The sequence below is a fragment of the Saimiri boliviensis genome, chromosome 8 (genome assembly GCF_048565385.1).
Source record: "Saimiri boliviensis isolate mSaiBol1 chromosome 8, mSaiBol1.pri, whole genome shotgun sequence".
Lineage (NCBI taxonomy): Eukaryota > Metazoa > Chordata > Mammalia > Primates > Cebidae > Saimiri > Saimiri boliviensis.
The window spans coordinates 104,838,463-104,857,264 of NC_133456.1; the positions used below are offsets into that span (position 1 = coordinate 104,838,463).

The following is an 18,802-nucleotide window of genomic DNA, read 5'->3' on the forward strand; positions in this document are numbered from 1 at the left end:
CTTCTTAAGGAAATCCATTATTGCAACAACATTTGTTAAAATGACTTTTCCCTTTGATTTGTCTTGGCACGTTGGATTGGATTGGATTGATTGCATATTCGTGGGTCCTCTTCTGGAAGTTCTTTTTTATTCTATTCATCCGTCTACCCTTACACCAATGCCACTTTGAGTGGCTCATGTTTTTAAGCAGTAAGGCCAAGTTTTTTTTTGTTTTTTTTTTTTTTGAGACGGAGTTTCGCTCTTGTTACCCAGGCTGGAGTGCAATGGCGCGATCTCGGCTCACCGCAACCTCCGCCTCCTGGGTTCAAGCAATTCTCCTGCCTCAGCCTCCTGAGTAGCTGGGATTACAGGCAAGCGCCACCATGCCCAGCTAATTTTTTGTATTTTTAGTAGAGACGGGGTTTCACCATGTTGACCAGGATGGTCTCGATCTCTCGACCTTGTGATCCACCCGCCTCGGCCTCCCAAAGTGCTGGGATTACAGGCTTGAGCCACCGCGCCCGGCAAGGCCAAGTTTTGAAAGTATTCACTTAGTACCTGCATGTTCCAGACTCTGTATATATGTTACCTATGAAAATCATATGAGGTCGATACTATATTCTATTCTTGACTCCCTGTCATGTCACAGTTGCAGAATATAAGACAAGTTGAAGAAGTCACATTGGAGGACTAGCCTGTGTTGTTACAAATCCCACAATTTTTCTACCTCTCCATACATGAAGTACATATGCCTTTGCAGGGCATTTAAATGCCGCCTAAATTATCCCATGATATTGCCCCAGCTACATGTTTTTGTTGTTGTTGGGTTTGTTTGTTTGTTTATTTTGAGATGGAGTTTTGCTCTTGTTGACCAGGCAACAAGAGTGAAATAGTGTAATCTTGGCCTACTGCGACCTCCACCTGCCCAGTTCAAGCAGTTCTCCTGCCTCAGCCTCCTAAGTAGCTGGGATTATACGCACCCGCCGACACACCGAGCTAATTTTTTTGTATTTTTAGCAGAAATAGGATTTCACTATGTTAGCCAGGCTGGTCTCGAACTCCTGACCTCAGGCAATCCACCTACCTCGCCTCCCAAAGTGCTAGAATTACAGGCATGAGCCACTGTACCTGGCCAGCTACATGTCTTAGTGGTTTCTTTTTTGTTATTTACCTTCAACCAACTGACAGTGTGTGTGTGTGTGTGTGTGTTTTTTGTTTTTTTGTTTTTTTGTTTTTGAGACGGAATTTCGCTCCTGTTACCCAGGCTGGAGTGCAATGGCACGATCTCAGCTCACCGCAACCTCCGCCTCCTGGGTTCAGGCAATTCTCCTGTCTCAGCCTCCTAAGTAGCTGGGATTACAGGCACGCACAACCATGCCCAGCTAATTTTTTGTATTTTTTAGTAGAGACGGGGTTTCACCTTGTTGACCAGGGTGGTCTCAATCTCTTGACCTTGTGATCCACCCGCCTCGGCCTCCCAAAGTGCTGGGATTACAGGCATGAGCCACCGCGCCCGGCGACAGTGTGTTTTAATGGTTTCTTAGAGGTACTCAGTGTTTTAAACAAACCAGATACCTCACAGGTTTCTGAATATGTCTCACCCTTCTCTGCACATGGGCCTTGGTGACATCATTCCAGCTAACATGTGTATTTCCATCTCAAAAAGTATTCCCATCAAGCTATTGCAGAGCCCCACAGTCAGATGTGATGCCTCTGCTTTGCAATTCTTTTTTTTTTTTTCTTTTTAATTGTACTTTAAGTTCTGGGGCACATGTGTAGATCTTGCAGGATTGTTGCATAGATACATACATGCCATGATGGCTTGCTGCCTCCATTCCCCCGTCACCTACATCAGGCATTTCTCCCAATGTTATCCCTCCTCGCAACCTCCCCACCCCGCACTGTCCCTCCCCTAGTCCCCCACCCTCCAACAGACCCCAGTGTGTAATGTTCCCCTCTGCCGCTTTATAGCTCTGATGGCACTCATGCTATTCTGCCCTATGTATTTTTCTGTATTCCTGCCCAGTTTTACCCACTAGGAAGAAAACTCCTTGATGGCAGTATATTCATTGTCTTTGCACTAATTTCAACAAATCTGAGTGAAAGAAATTTTTTGAGACAGCTAAATAATCGTGTGATTAAAGTTAAAGTTTAAAAAAGTGAACAGGTTAACCTCACATAACCTCACATGTGATCCAGAATAATCCCAAAGTTTATTCTGTCAATTTAATCCCTATGAATATCTTTTTCACAAAATCAGATCTTTCCAGTTGGAAGACTCTCAGGACTGCAGCAGAGATTTTGTGGAGATCCGAGAAGGAAATGCCACGGGTCACTTGGTGGGACGATACTGTGGAAACTCCTTGCCTCTCAATTATTCTTCCATTGTGGGACATACCCTGTGGATCAGATTTATCTCGGATGGTTCTGGCAGCGGCATGGGCTTCCAGGCCACATTTATAAAGAGTAAGTTGGTTCTATTTTAGTGATGGCTTTCAGAATATGTCTTACAAACTAGAAATAATACTTTTTTCAGTGATACGTTAAGCAAGAACAATCCCAAACTCTACACTATTCTCCTACATTGTCTTTGTGAATTACCTTATATTAGGAGAACTAAATTATATATGAGTGGTTTAGTAAGAGCAAGGGAGATTATTCTCAATGGTTCCATTATTCTTTTTAAGCTTTGATTTCTACCTAATGTTAAATTAGTTTTTTTCATGATATTGGGTTAGAGTCTCGTAATATATTATAGTTTGGGTTTGGTATATTTGTATCAAGTGTGCTTTGTTTGATTTCATAAACTCTATATTCTTCACATTTAGGAAATTTAGTATTACTTTGGGATTAGCTTAAGCGCTCAAATATAACAATAGGGTATTCTCTTAACAGTATAAAATGTTAAATATTTTTATTCTCTAGCTCAACTTTTCCATAATTGGCTATTTTATATGTGATTCCGAACTGTCACATATGACAGTAAATTTTTTAAATGTTCCTTTAAAAAAAAAAAGTAAAATAGGTAAACCAAAATTAGAGAGGGGGGCTGCTCATCCCCCCTTCCCATGTCCCCAAGTCCACTAGGGCTGGGAACCCCTTTTCATGTGGGAAGTTGTGGCCTCTTTTCACACCATGCAACTTTTAAGGACTTGGAATTCCATTCACAAAATCACCCTTTTTTTAAGGAATTAATAGATAGTTCAGAAAACAAAAGGGAAGCAGTATTTCTTTCAATAGTCAGAAAAGAAATCACAGTCAATTAAAAGTCCATCCTTTCCAACATCCTTTGCCTTTTGTATTTTTTTTCATTTGGTTAAAGAGCAATTCTAAGTAGGTCTGATTTACTACTCTGCTTTCCCTCCTAGTATTTGGCAATAATAATATTGTGGGAACTCATGGGAAAGTTGCCTCTCCTTTCTGGCCTAGAAACTACCCACATAATTCCAATTACCAATGGACAGTAAATGTGAATGCATCTTACATTGTCAGTGGTAGAATCCTGGAGATGGACATAGAAGAAACACAGAACTGCTATTATGACATGTTACGGGTGAGTTTCCACATGCAATCAATGCTCATAAATATTAGTGAATTGCTATTGGCAACAATAAATCCAAGGTAATGTCTATTCAAGCATTTGCAAATTATGTGGAGTAGTCTGCTCTAAGTCATGATTAGAGAAGACTGCGTCTAGATTACATGGACAAAGGCAATTTCAGTATTGCATTTCTTATTTTCTATCTCATATCTAAGGGCATTTTTAGGAATGTTATAATTTTCCTATTGGGCTTTGTCTAAGCATGCATATATATCCTAATTAAGTATTTATTCTATCGTATTTCCTACCATCCTTGTTGTTTTTATGTTAGAGTATTAAAAATTTTAAGGATCATAGAAAAATAAATATAAATCAAAAAATCATGGTGATTATTACTATGCAGACATTGGCTACTGTGTGAATTCCAGAAACACAATTGGATTCTTAAAGGCTGTGACCTTTCCTTATTCATCTTGGATTCTTGGTGCCATGAAGAGAACCCAGTACCTGATGGATGCCTAATATATGTGGAAATAACTATTACAAAATTTGTCTGGCAGAGGATTTTATAATAAATGTTAATATAAATTTGTCCTTAGCTGTTTAAAAATTATCACAAAATATGCCTCAAAATAGATAATTTAAGATTTTAAAACCAAATGAAGGAGATTTATTGAGTGCTTTGACCATGGTGAGCCTTGCAAGTTTGGGTTATTTTGTTGTTACGAATTTTTCTTTCCTTCTGTGGAAATATTGACTCCTTTAGGATACTTGTCCACTTTTTCTCATTAAATCTTTTCTCTTCTTGTTATTTTCCCTTCTTTCTTCCTAATTCCTTGCTTTGAAGCCTCAAAGCACATTTATTAAGTACTGTTGTTAGGCAACCATTCTGGTTCTTATTTTTCCATCCACAAATTTTACTGTAAATCATCTAATGAGCTGTGTCCCACAGTGCATGCTTATTAATATAGTTCTGCAACAAAGATACAGATGTTTTCAAAACATTAAATTACTTTCAGTAGTATTTTATATTCTCTGGCACTATCATCTGTTTTAAGCAAAAATAAAATGTTTACCCATTTGTTTTTTTCTTGTTGCTGTTATGATAGAATTATAATGATATAAGGTATCTTTTTTATTTTATCTTTTTATGAAGGAAAATATAGACAATTGCCTAAATACAGTGCTCTGTTATCTGTTCTCTCTGTGCAGATCTATGATGGGCCTAGTGTTCACGCCCGTCTCATTGGAGCTTACTGTGGTACCCAGACTGAATCTTTCAGCTCCACTGGAAATTCTTTGACATTTCACTTTTACTCCGACTCTTCAGTCTCAGGGAAGGGATTCCTTCTGGAGTGGTTTGCAGTACAGGCACCTGATGGAGTTTTACCTACCATTGCTCCAGGTGTGTTTGGTAATAAATGAAGTTCTTTTTAGGACTGATGTTTGCGGGCCAATGTTTCAAAGAGTCCTGTCGTAACAGCGGCCAGATAAATAAGAATAAGTACAGCCCCAAAGCCCTTTCACCAGACATTCAGATGTTCTTTTAGATTCATAGATACTACCTTTTGTAAAAATTATACATTTCTTTCTAAAAATGCAGGTTTCCCATTATATTGTTCATATTATAATAATTAGGGGCTTGATATCCATAAGGTCATCTACTTAAAATTTCTGGAGACCACTTTAGAAATCTCTGAAAATTTGATTTGCAGATACTATACATATACATTCACATACACACACCATCAGTTAGTTAAGGATCAACTCATAGAAGTAACTCTTTTTCCTCTGCATTTATTTTAAATGTACCTTCAGAAATGCTTCAGTTTCTCTTTAGCTGGATGTAAATTTTCATGTTTCACAGTAAAATGGGCCTAATTTTAAACTTTTACTTTACTTTTTTACATTCCTAATCCCCTCAGTGAAAGTAATATTGAGGTAGCATTGTTGGGGAGACTTTTTTCTTGAAAATTATTTAAATAAGGACAGGCATGGTGGCTCATACCTGTAATCCCAGTGCTTTGGGAGGCTGAGGCAGGCGGATCACTTGTGGTCAGCAGTTCAAAACCAGCCTGACCAACATGGTAAAACCCCATCTCTACTAAAAATATAAAAATTAGCTTGTCATGGGGGAGCATGTCTGTAGCCTCAGCTACTGGGGAGGATGAGATATGAGAATTGCTTGAACCCAGGCCAGAGAGGTTGCAGTGAGCCAAGAACATGCCTTTGCATTCCAGCCTTGGAGACAGAGTAAGACTCCATCTCAAAAACAAAAAAGAAAAGAAAATTATTTAAATGAATTAGGGTGTTTCTTATGGATTTGAGGATTGTCATAGAAAAAAATTCATCAGCTATTTCTTGGAGGATATTCTAAGTCCTTGAATATTGATTGGGGCACAGAATCATGGTACCTCATTGAAGAATATTCAAACTCTGAACTTGTTCTATGACTTAAAAGATTAGTCTGTTTGCTTCCAACTTCTTGGGTATTTGTATCAGCAGACATCACTAATGAAGATAATTTGTACTTATATTTATGTAATGTCCCTTAGTATTCCGTTCTAAAATGTTGTTCTTACTGCTCTAATAAGGTGCTTTCATGACATTGAATATGAATCTCTTCCTTGAAATATTAATCCATTTATCTAAGAGCAAAGAATCAGCAAGATTGACAATGCAATTTAGGGGCAACATTTAATTCTGGATGGATATATCCAGAGCTCTTAGAAATAAACTTGAGTTAAGCTTTCTTTTATATTTATAAACCTCAAGGTAGAAAAGGAATTAGTTATGTATGTAAAATATTATACCAACAAATTTCCTTCTAACATTTTATTATGAAATTCTATAATTATATGACGTAAGTGGACAGGTCAATAAGAGAGCCATAAACCTTATTTTTCTTAGTCAAGCAGAACAAGGAAAAGGCAAGTAAGTCATTGAGAGAATTTTAGAGTTTACTAATTATCTAGATGGTAGGTGATTATCTTGTAGTGATATCACACTGTGAAAGTTTCATTAAAACTAAAAAAACCTTAATATTTTAAAATAAATCAACATTTCTTGTACATGCATATATTTAATTTTAGTCAACACATATTTACTGATAATTTATTATGGATACACTGAGGTGACTAAGAAAGGAAAATGAGATACAGTCTCTACTCTCCAGGAGCTTAAAAGTAATGGGAACCAGGGGCAGTGGCTCATGCCTGTAATCCCAGCACTTTGGGAGGCTGAGGCAGGAGGATTGCTTAATGCCCAGGAGTTTGAAACCAGCTTGGACAACAGAGGGAGACTCCATCTCTACAAAAGATTAAAAAAAAAATGAGGCGTGGTGGTGCATGTCTGTAGTCCCAGCTGCTCTGGAGGCTGAGGCAGGAAAATTGCTTGAGCCTAGGAGGTCAAGGCTGCCAGCGAGCAGTGATCATGACATTGCACTCCAGTGAGACCCTGTCTCAAAACCAAATAAATAAAAAGTAAAAAATAAATAAATGAGATTGCTGGAAAAAAAGCACTCATGTGTCAGTTAAATAATGATATTAGTGATTAAATGGGTAAATGATAAAGCAAGTGGTACCAGTAGCAAGTAAGCAAGGGAAGAAAAATGAGCTTACTGTGGACTAGGGTCAACTGAAGGAGATTCAGCTCGCTAAGCAGGAAAAGCAGCCAGCCTGTCAGTCAGGAAAAACTCAGCCTTATGGCGGTAACAAATAATTTCAAACTCGTAGGGGCTGAAAACAACAGGTCTCCTTCTACATGTTCCTCTTGTTTTAACTGAGTGCCTGCCATCATCTATCACTTCCTAACTCAGGCTGTTGGAGCTGCCATCGTCTGTGACATTGCCTGAGACCATGGCAGGAGGCAAAAGAGCCCCTGGATGTCTCGGTTTAAAAGTGCTCAGTGTAAAGTAACACATGCCTTTTGCTCATAATTGGCCCAAACTGGTCAAATGGCCTCGTCCAGCCCTTTGCAAAATGCAGTTCCACCAGGTGTTTGGAAGTGGAGACAAATGGAATATTTGGTAGAGAGTACTAATGACCCACAGTCATTAAAACCATATTTTATAAATCTAAGATAAGAAATATCTCACATAGAGGAAAACCTTAAAATTTGAAGATACCGGATAACATTCAGCATCCAGATGTTCCATGTGAAATTGCTTTAAAAAAATCTGTAGCCTATGTAGTAATAGGATAAAGAAATCAGGACCTCTTTCTATAACATTTTATATTTACTTTCTGTTGGCCCTGTTAAGATTCAAAGGCATTATGATATGAGTCGTAAACTTCTGAAATGATGAAGAATGGACCTCTGGAATCTATTTCTCCATAAAGGTGATGGCAAAAAATTCGTTAAAATCAACTTTTTGAGAAATCTGGAAATTAACCAAAACCTTACAACAATCTTGAAGCATACTTATTCAAGAAAAATTGCTGAGTCTCAGTAGGAATAGTCATTTTCATGGCATTCTCTTCCTATTCCCATCTCTCTCTCCTTCTAGCTTTGTAGTAGCCTCATGACTACAATAGCTGTGAAAATGAGCAGCTTAACAGCCGTGGGAGATGAGGTCTCACTGTATTGGAGGTCTCACTATATATGAGGTTTCTTTTTATAAAGATGAGGTCTCACTATATTGCCCAGGCTGGAAGCCCATGTTAAATACAAAGATATATATAGAGAGATTAAAAGTCAATGAATAAAAAATATATACTGTATTAACATAAATCAAAAGCAAGCAGGAGTAGCTACATTAATTTTCAGACAGAGCATATTTTGAAGCAAGCAAAATTATCAGGGATAAAGAGGGGCATCTCAGCTGCGCACAGTGGCTCATGCCTGTAATCCCAGCACTTTGGAAGGTAAAGGCAGGTGGATCCCTTGAGGTCAGGAGTTTGAGACCAGCCTGGTCAACATGGTGAAACCCCATCTCTACTAAAAATACAAAAATTAGCCAGGCATGGTGGTGCATGCCCAGCTACTCGGGAGGCTGAGACAGGAGAATTGCTTGAACCTGGGAAGTGAGATTGCAGTGAGCTGAGATCACGCCACTGTGCTCCAGCCTGGGGCACAGAGCAAGACGTCATCTCAAAAAAAAAAAAAAAAAAAGGAGGGTATTATATAAAGGAAAAAGGGTCAATTCTGTCTCTCTTTTTTTATTTTTCTCACTACTGGCTCATCATGTTTGAGGGTCAATTCTCTAAGAAGACATAACAATCCTTAATGTGTATGTGCCTAAAAACAGCATCAAACTCTCTGAGGCAAAAACTGATATAACTGTAAGGAGAAATAGGTAAACTCACTACTACAGTTGGAGAGTTCAACATCCTTCTACCAGAAATGGACAGATTTAGCAGGCAGAAAAATCACTGGTGATATAGCTGAACTCAGCAACACCATGAATCAACAGTATACAACTGACATCTATAGACTACGTCATCCAGTAACAGCAGGATATATATTCTCTTCAAGCCCATATAGCCTGTTCCCCAGGATGGACCACATCTAGAAGCTTTTTCACTAAGATTGGGAACAAAACAAGAATGTCCACTCTCACCAGTCCTTTGACTGATTGATTGATTGAGACAGAGTCTAGCTCTGTCTCCCAGGCTGGAGTGCAGTGACGTGATCTTGGCTCACTGCAAAATCTACCTCCCAGGTTCAACCGAGTCTCCTGCCTTTTGAGTAGTTGGGATTACAGGCGTCTGCCATCATACCTGGGTAATTTTTATATTTTTAGTAGAGATGGGGTTTCACCATGTTGACTAGGCTGGTCTTGAACCTCAGGTGATCCACCTGTCTCAGCCTCCCAATGTGCTGGGATTACAGGCGTGAGCCACCGCACCCAGCTCCTTTTACTTTTTATTTGTATTTTTGTAGAGATGGGCTCTCGCTGTGTTGCCCAGGCTGGTCATGAACTCCTGGGCTCAAGCAATCCTCCTGCACCAGTCTCCCAAAGTGCTATGATTACAGGTGTGAGCCACCAAGCCCAACCTTCCCCACTCCTTCTTTACATCATACCAAAGGACCTAGCTAATACAGTAAGACAAGAAAATAAAATAAAAAATATACTGAGTGAGAAAGAAGAAATAAAACTGTCTTTGTTAGCAAATGACATGCTTTTCTATGTAGAAAATTTGAAAGCACTGACAAAACAAAAACAAAATTTAAAAACCTCCTGGAAGCAGTTAAAACAAGGCTTCAGGATACATGGCTTATATACAAAAGTCAATTGCATTTACAGCCATTCTACCCTGAACATGCTCAGTGCTATTTGATCTTGGAAGCTAAACAGGGTCTGGCCTGGTTAATAGTTAGATGGGAGGTTGCCTGGGAATACGAGGTACTGCAGGCTTTTTAAAAAATTCAGAATGGTTAGGGGTGATGCAAAGTAATAATAATAATAAAGCGAATTATATTTTTATATACCAGTAATGAACCAGTGGAATTTGAAATTAAAAACACAATACTATTTATATTAGCACCCCAAAAATGAAATACTTGGTATAAATCTAACAAACTATGTACAAAATATACACAAGGAAAAATATAAAACTCTGTTGAAAAAAATCAAAGAACTGAGTAAGTTGAAAGATATTCCATTCTCATGGATAAGAAGACACAATATTGCAAAGCTGTTAATTCTTCACAGCTTGATCTAGTGATTCAATGAAATCCCAATCAAAATTCTAGCAAGTTATTTTGTGAACTTCAACAAAGAGATCTAAAGTTTATATAGAGAGGCAAAAGACTCAGAGTAGTTGACACAATATTGAAGGAAAAGAACAAAGTTGTAGGACTGATACTACCTGACGTCAAGACTTGCTCTAAAGCTATAGTCATCAAGACAGTGTGGGGGAAAAAAAAAACAAACAAACAGCCATGGGAGATGGAGCAGCAGAGGTCCAAAAGACAGTCCATCTCCACGGCATTATCGTTATTCCACATGCGCAGTGGCTTCCTGGAAGAGTGCATTCTCAGATCTTGTCTTTGCAGGCCTGGGCAAGAGTTCACTCCTGTGTAAACAGCCCTGTCCGTGGGGTCTTTGCAGAAAGCAATCAGCAGCAGCTGTTTCATATCACAACCAAGTGAGGCAGTGACACCAGTTACAGCTGATGAGAAACCGACCAGGGAACATGGGAAAACTGGGGAAGGAGGTGCCCACTGGGGACTTTGAAAAGCTCTGACTTGTTCCTGGAAATCTAGAAGGCCACACACAGATGCCCAGCTGCATATATGCCCAAAAACAGGCCAGAGAAGGCCCTCATCTGTCACCTTAAAATTGCCTAGATATGAATTACATGATAAGTAGCTATGCAGAAAAGATAAAGAAGCATGAGAAACACAGGAATGAATACAGCTCTACCTCAGTAATACAGGGGGTCTTCTACGTGTCTTTATTTATACTTCAGTAGTCAGCACTCAATATTAAATGGGTTGTCTAGCAAAATTATAGTGAAAATGGAGAACACAATGCATTTTTTTTTTTTTACATCAAAGATCAACTACAGAAATTGTGGCTCTCCAAATCAGTGGGTTAAATACGATGTTCATTTATTTCTCTGAGAAAGTTGTTTCAGTTGGTTGCTTCTTTTCAGTAGAGGGCTTTCACTTTCAAGTGAAAAAGTGCTAGGGTCTTTTCCCTGAGGGTTGTGTCAAAGATGCTGCTTTCCATTCTACAGGTGCTTGTGGTGGCTTCCTGAGGACGGGAGATGCGCCCGTGTTTCTCCTCTCCCCTGGCTGGCCTGACAGTTACGGTAATAGAGTGGACTGTACGTGGCTCATCCAGGCTCCCGACTCTACCGTGGAATTCAACATCCTTTCCCTGGACATTGAATCTCACCGAACGTGTGCCTATGATAGCCTTGTGATACGAGACGGTGAGAACATTATAAACAATACTGAGTTTCAACCCTGACCCATATTTAGTTCTATTCAATTATCATCATACTTGCGACTGCCTTCATCCATTTGGTGTGGAATTACGCAGATCGTATGGTCAATGAAAGCCTCAGTACCAGCATTGGCCACAACTTCTGAAGGACATAGGAAAGTATTAAATTACCTGTCACAAAATGTAAGGAACAGCACAACATTTCTATAAGGAAACAAAGGCTTTTTTAGAGACTTAAGAGGGAAAGAATAGTCTGAATGTCTACATGGTTCACCTGTCCTTTTGAGAAGCCTCTGAGATAAATATTGTTATTTTCTATTTCTCGCTTTAAGATCCAAGTGAAAAAAATACTTACAATTGTAATGCGACTGGACACAATGGCTCATACCCTAATCCCAGCACTTTGGGAGGTCAAGGCAGAAGGATCACTTGAGTCTAGGAGTTCAAGACCAGCCTGGGCAGCAGAGTGAGACCCTGTCTCTAAAATAATATTAAGAAGAATATGGAAGAGTAATATGTTCATTTCTCTTTGTCCCTGAATCTGGGTAGAATAGGTAGAATTAAGGGGTGATACTGTATTCTTACCTCTGCACACAGGCATGGTGTTGCTATGAGACATAAAGTTAGAGAAATAAATGTTGCTGATGTATGCCTTATACAAAATTGGGCTTCACAGTTTGCATGGGCTGGAATGAAGGAGGATAGCGAGAGGCCACATCCTCCACCTCAGTATTTTTCAGTGTGGCCCCCAGATCCACAAGTCATCACCTGGAACTTGTTAGACGTGCACATTCTCAGCAAAAAGAAACATGTTTGCCTTTGCCTATAGGCTGCCAGTGTGCAAGATCTTGTCGCCCTTATCCCCGATCCCTAGACCCTGCTAAGTGAGAACAGTCGATTGGTGGAGGTGCTTTATGTCCCTTCTGTAGAGGTTGGACACTAAGTAGAGACTCAAGTAAATCATACACATGTGATGAGATGACCAAGCGCGACTCTCCCGCATTTTCCCGTCAGCAATCAGCTGTCAGCACATTGCGCAGAGGAGCATCAAAGCACAGGCATGCTGTCTTCACATCCAGGCCTTCCTGTGCATACTGAAATTTAAAACTTCTCATGTAATGAAAAGGACGTGTGTCCTTGCACACATCTTCTAGTGTTCAGAACCTACTAGATGCTTTAAAAATGTCTTCAGTAGGTAACTGCATCAATGAAGTAAATTATGGTTATTCTTTAAAAATCACATTCCATTGCGTTGCTTTTGTTCCATCCCCAACTTCTCTTGGAAGCCGGGAGCCTGGGGAGCAGTCCCTTTTTCCTGTGTGGTCTTGCACAGGTCACTGAAAGGCTCCAAGCCAGTTCTATCTGTGAGACAGACAAATGCCTCCCCGCAGGCTTTTTGTAAGGATTAGGGCAAGTAATAAATGTAATTTTTTTTTTTTTTTTTTTTTTTTTTTTTAGTAAATGTACAAGCATTTTATAGAAAATGAATTTGGAATAGTTTAGATTTCAGTTTATTTCGATGGGCATTTCAAGAGAGGTTTTAGTACTGCCCTTGCTCAGGCACAGGGAGGCTTGAGAGAGCTAAAGAAACCGAGGTGCGTGCCAAACCAACACAAATATTTTAAACTGGTTACGTGACCTTTCTGTATGCATTCCTTTTATGCACCGGCAATGTGAGCAGATGCTCTAAGGTTCGTTTAATTACGTATTCAAGAAATAGTTATTGAGTGTCTGCTCTGCGCCAGTTGGTGGGTATTGTTGTCATTTATACATTGTTAATATATTTCTATGACTAAATTTTAAATCCGACTTCAATTATTTGTTCTATGCCCAGCCAGCCTTTTGCTTCTGAGTAGCAGAAGCATGTGACATTCTGCAGCAAGTATCTGAATGATACTAACAGGCTATTCCTACTCATCCAACTGGCCCACCGTTGCAGGCTTTTGGCTGTAGGGAGGCTGTGAACCTTCCTGGGCTACCCCAGAGAGGGTCATGCAGCATTCTTGGGAGAACTGAGTCACTGTCCCACCTGCTTATTTATTTTACCAAGTTGCCATCGTTCGAAATTAATCAGTTTCTTCCAGACCATGCGTCTACCAATTCTGCATACCAAAGATTCCTCCAAACTGAGATTCTGTGAAACTACATTGGTCCTAGAAAAACTTTTAAATAGAAAAGAAATTGTATAAAAAATCAGTAATTATTTAATCTAGTTCCAGATCTTGAACATACTTTCTTCATGACCTTACATAAATCATTTAATAGCATGGTTTGGGGGCATCTGAGGTTAATCTGCAAAGGTTAATGTCACTGTTAACTTCTTTTGTTTTGTTTTGTTTTTGAGACGGAGTTTTGCTCTTGTTGCCCAGGCTGGAGTGCAATGGCGCAGTCTTGGCTTACCACAACCTCCGCCTCCTGGGTTCAGGCGATTCTCCTGCCTCAGCCTCCTGAGTAGCTGGGATTACAGGCACGTGCCACCACGCCCAGCTAATTTTTTGTATTTTTAGTAGAGACGGGGTTTCACCATGTTGACCAGGATGGTCTCGATCTCCTGACCTTGTGATCCACCCGTCTTGGCCTCCCAAAGCGCTGGGATTATAGGCGTCACTGTTAACTTCTATGCCCTATGCCCTTGCATACAGCAAAATGACTAGCTTCGTATCTCCTGTAAGACTCAGTTTGTCATCTGCAAAATGGGGATAAAAATAAGTGCCTATCTAATAGTGTCATTGTGAAGATAAAATCAGATAGTAAATATGAAGCACTTAAAGGGGTAATAGTAATTGCTCAGTAGAGATCAGTCTTGAATAATCTTGGGGCCTCAGTTTCTCTATCTGTAAAATGAAGAGGTTGGACTAGAAAAAGAATTCCCAAGTTGCCTTCTAGTGCTGTAGTCTTTACCATTCTGTGACTTGCCCTCCTCTTTAAAGATTAGGTTCAGTCTTTCTGCAATCTATATGTTGAGGTTTTGGAAGGCTCCAGAAGTGCCCCAGTACTCAGTATGAAGACTGAAGGGGTGGGTGGGCAAGTAACAAACCATCTATGATTATTGGGTTATCTTCCCACTAATGGGTTAGCTAATTAACAAGCACTTATTTTGAGATAAGCATTGTTTCACCAGATAATCGAGTGAATTTTAGAAAAGAAATCAGAATCAGTAGACTCAATTCATTTTCATCACATGATAAAATATACACGTGAACTCATGACATATAATAAACTTCAAAATTTTGTAGTACAGGTAATTAGAGAAAGTAATATTGGGTGAAATGTGTAGCAAAATAGCATAATGAAGGGCACTTAGTATAAATGCAAAAGGAGTTAAGAGATGCGCTTTTGGATTGTAAAGAACGCAAAAGTTTTCAGAAATCAGAAGCCTTCTAAAGAGTGACATTTCACACATTTTGCATTTATAACTGTGACATCACATTTGTAATCACAGGAATAGAAAATAACTTATTTTCTAAAGTAGTTAATAATGAATGAGTTTCAGGCTGTGGTCAGTGCCACAAAGAATCCATGTTGCTGGTTGTGTAAAAGGGCATATTTGCTTGTCTCATATTCTATTTTTATTTTTTATAAACCTGAAATTTATTCTCTGCCTTAGGACAAAAGAAAAAAAAATCTGCATATTTTCCCAGCCAAGGAATTCAAGTCTGCAGTAATCCCCTTTGCTCCATTTTGGTTTCAGCCGGCACAGTGGCTTTGATCAAAGCTTATATCCAAGATATTCGAGATGAAAAGGGGACATGAGGTGCCCCTGCTTCCCTTTGTTCTCTGTGAGAGTGGGGCACACTTGCTGGGACTCTTCTCTCACTCTCCACACAAATGTGTGGTTGTTTTTATATCGAAGCAAAGAAAAGCAATGAACAAACACAAATGAAAAGTTTTATTTAAAAAACCCCACTGGCACTGAAGAAAGGGTCATATAAAAGTTGCATACCTTTCTGTGAATGATATTGTAATGTTAGTGTAGGATCTGAGGTCAAGGAACCAACTTTGTTTTTTCTTTTATTTACTTGACCTTCAGCAATCAGAGTAACTGCGGTCAGAGTCTCTAATTGACACATGTTTCATCACTGGTCCTCCATTGCTTCCAAATCCCAGGTACTCTGATTCTGAGTTTTAGTGACAGGGAGAACTGGCAGGCTGTTTTTAGAAAGACAGTCAAAATGGCCGGGCACAGTGGCTCACACCTGTAATCCCAGCACTTTGGGAGGCTGAGGCGGGCAGATCGCACCATTGCACTCCGGCCTGGGCGACAGAGCAAGACTCCATCTCAAAAAAAGGGGGGTGCAGCAGAAACTGTCAAAGAAGTCTTTATCAAAAATGCTAAAGAACTCCACCCTTTGGGAGGCTGAGGAAGGCGAATCATTTAAGATGAGGAGTTTGAGACCAGCATAGCAAACATGGCGAAACCCCTGCCTCTACTAAAAATATAATAATTAGCCAGATGTGGTGGTGTACCCCTATAATACCAGCTACCCAAGAGGCTGAGGCAGGAGAATCACTTGAACCCACGAGGTGGAGTTTGCAGTAAGCCCAGATCGTGCCCCTGCACTCCAGCCTGGGTGACAGATGGAGATTCCATCTCAAACGAAAGTGATGGGGCACTGGTGGTAAAGAAAAGGGCACGCAGGACCATTACAAGCCAGAGCCAGAATGATGTCACGCTTGAGGGGTCTTTCTTTTTCAGAATCCCATTATCTCCTACGAATCCTGATGTTCTGAGAAAAATGTGTGAGCTGCTTTGGCTATGCTGCAAATGATGGTAGAGAAGAGTCTCAAGACTGTATTTTCATGCTGTTTCCTTTCTTTCAATGTAGGAGACAATAACTTGGCCCAGCAGCTGGCAGTTCTCTGTGGCCGAGAGATCCCCGGACCCATCCGGTCTACTGGAGAGTACATGTTTATCCGCTTCACCTCGGACTCCAGTGTAACCAGGGCAGGCTTCAATGCATCCTTTCACAAGAGTAATGAGTTCACATATTTTTTTAATCCCATGTTATCTCATCTCCTCTCTTTTTCTCTCCCTAATATAATTTTTTGGGGTACCAGGACACAAGACAAGTCAGAGGACATGGGTTTCTGCCCAGGCCCTGGTTGGCTGGCTCCCCTTACGGCAATGCTGAGTCCTGATCCAGAGGACCGAGGATGAGTTATGCAAAAGTGTTCTGCCTTTGGGTCTCTGGGTGGGGTATCTTCACTCCAGGGAGCTGTGTCCACGGAATGCATGAGAGAGAGCTTTACAGCAAATTTTCAGCCTCACTGAGGGCTGAAACTAGAGCGCAGCTCTTACCCATAACTTATCGAAGGAGCAAAACTTCATCAATTATTTTCATAAATGACTTGGTTGAAGTCATCCATTTGAGGGTTGGCAGGAAGAGTTTGTTGCTCTTGAAATATGAATTTGATGAGTCACAAGTGGATACCATAAATGGGATGCCGTCATGAGCAGTACGATTGAGACTTCCCAAACTTGATATGTGAAGTCCAGCAACAGCCCTAAATCCAAACCAAATGAAAAGTAATAAAGTAGTCCATGGAAGAGTGAAAGACTCTCATGTTTTTAGCTGAAAAACATAATCTTCAAGTATATTCTCAATCTAACATTAAAAACCAATCTAATATTTCTTCCATGCTTATATATACCTTTTACAAAGTAGGAAGCAGGTGAATAAATTGTGTTGCTGATGCTCCAGGGAGGCAGGCTGCATAGTCTTAAGAGCATGGGCTTTGGAATTAGACCTAAGACAAGTTTTCTCCTCTGCCATTGAACTAGCTCTGTAAGCTGTCTACCCTTCCTTGCTGATGACAATCAGGGTAGTCCTGACAGCTGGAGAAGTAATGCTTGCTCCTTTCATCCTCTTCCTTCGTCTCCTGGCCTCTCACTCTCATATATATATTAATATATATGAAAGCTCATTATACATACATACATATATACTTACGTATGTATATAGTGAGGGTAGAACCATTGTAATTTATTTATACGTGTGTGTGTATATATGTATATAATATATGTAAGTATGTTACCTCAATCATGTTGGGTTCCCTGCCTGAGACGTTGATCACTCCCTGCAGAGGTCTGTCCTGCAGACCCTGACTCAAGGATGGATGAATGAATGTGCTCTCACACCCAGCACAGTGAATCTGCGTGGGCTACGGATGGTCGTCAGCTGCTTTCAGAGGGGATTGCCGCTAACCTATGACAACTCCCTGTTCCTCCTCACATTTATTCAGTATAGATTTAATAACAGAGGTTCTAAGTCAACATCCTTGTGGATAATTAACATGGCTAAAAGAGTGGTTTTACAAATGATAAAAGCTTTTGGTTCTAGGTCCCAGAATAAACACCATTAACGGGAATTCCCCTTCAACCTCCCCCTGAGAGGACCATGTAGCAGAGAATTTACAGGAGTAAACAGAGTAAAGACACAGGGATGTGGAGTGAACAGATTTAACTGGGGAAGCTTTTATTGTCCCTAGATCTTTACCCTGCGACTTAATACTCTAATGTAAGAGCTGGCTGCCTTTAACCTATTCCATTAAAAATTTTCAGCCTTCCAAAAGGTTTGAGACTCTAATCTTCTAACTTTCCCCAATATTTCCCTAATATTTTGCCAGTCATCCCTAGGGAATTCCAACATAAATATGTGTGTGTATCTATGTATATATACATCCTCGACAGCTCCTGGTCTAGAAAGTATTTCAAATCTAACCCGTGAGTGATAAAATGGACTTTGGAGATTCAGAAGCAGGAAGGATGGGCGGGGCATGAGGGATAAAAAACTACATATCGGGTGTAATGTACACTAGTCGGGTAACTAGTAAACTGAAATCTCAGACCTCACCAGTATGCACTTCATCCATATAACCAAAAACCACTTGTACCCAATTAGTCAGTTAGAGAGATAGATAACAAAAAATCTGACCTGTCAAAACTGAACACGTTATTCCCACCCTTTTCCATAACACACAAATTCTACACTCCTCACAATCTCCGCAAATGGAAAGTACATTTTTCTCATTCTTTAAGTCAAAAATCTTGATGTTATTTTTTACTTTTCTGTTTGTCTCACACTGGTTACATCAACAAATCACACTGGCTCTACCGTCATGATATATCTAGATTCCAATCACACCTCTCCAGTTCTGTTGCTACCAGCCTAGCCCACAAGCCTGTCATCTCTCCTTGGTCTCAGAGAGTCCCCTTTTTATTGGACACACTGTTCCTGCCCTTCCTTGCCCTCTACCCCTTACAGTCTAAGGACTGCACATAGAGTGATATTTTCAAACTTAAGTGAGATCATGCCATTCTGATGCCCAAAACCCTTCAATGTCCTCCTCCTCTTACTCAGAATAAGTCTTTTCAGTTTCCTGCA

At 40.0% G+C, this 18,802-nt stretch overlaps 1 protein-coding gene across 3 annotated transcripts in view; it reads left to right on the forward strand.

Annotated features, from left to right (window-relative positions):
• CUBN (cubilin) overlaps positions 1-18,802 on the forward strand; it is a 288,396-nt gene that overhangs the window by 177,081 nt on the left and 92,513 nt on the right. For all 3 annotated transcript variants that reach the window (XM_003930638.4, XM_074404979.1, XM_074404977.1), the window contains 5 exons: positions 2,240-2,445; positions 3,348-3,532; positions 4,733-4,925; positions 11,206-11,403; positions 16,244-16,390. In XM_003930638.4, coding sequence (XP_003930687.3) covers positions 2,240-2,445; positions 3,348-3,532; positions 4,733-4,925; positions 11,206-11,403; positions 16,244-16,390 — 929 coding nt within the window. The remainder of the gene's footprint in view (positions 1-2,239; positions 2,446-3,347; positions 3,533-4,732; positions 4,926-11,205; positions 11,404-16,243; positions 16,391-18,802) is intronic.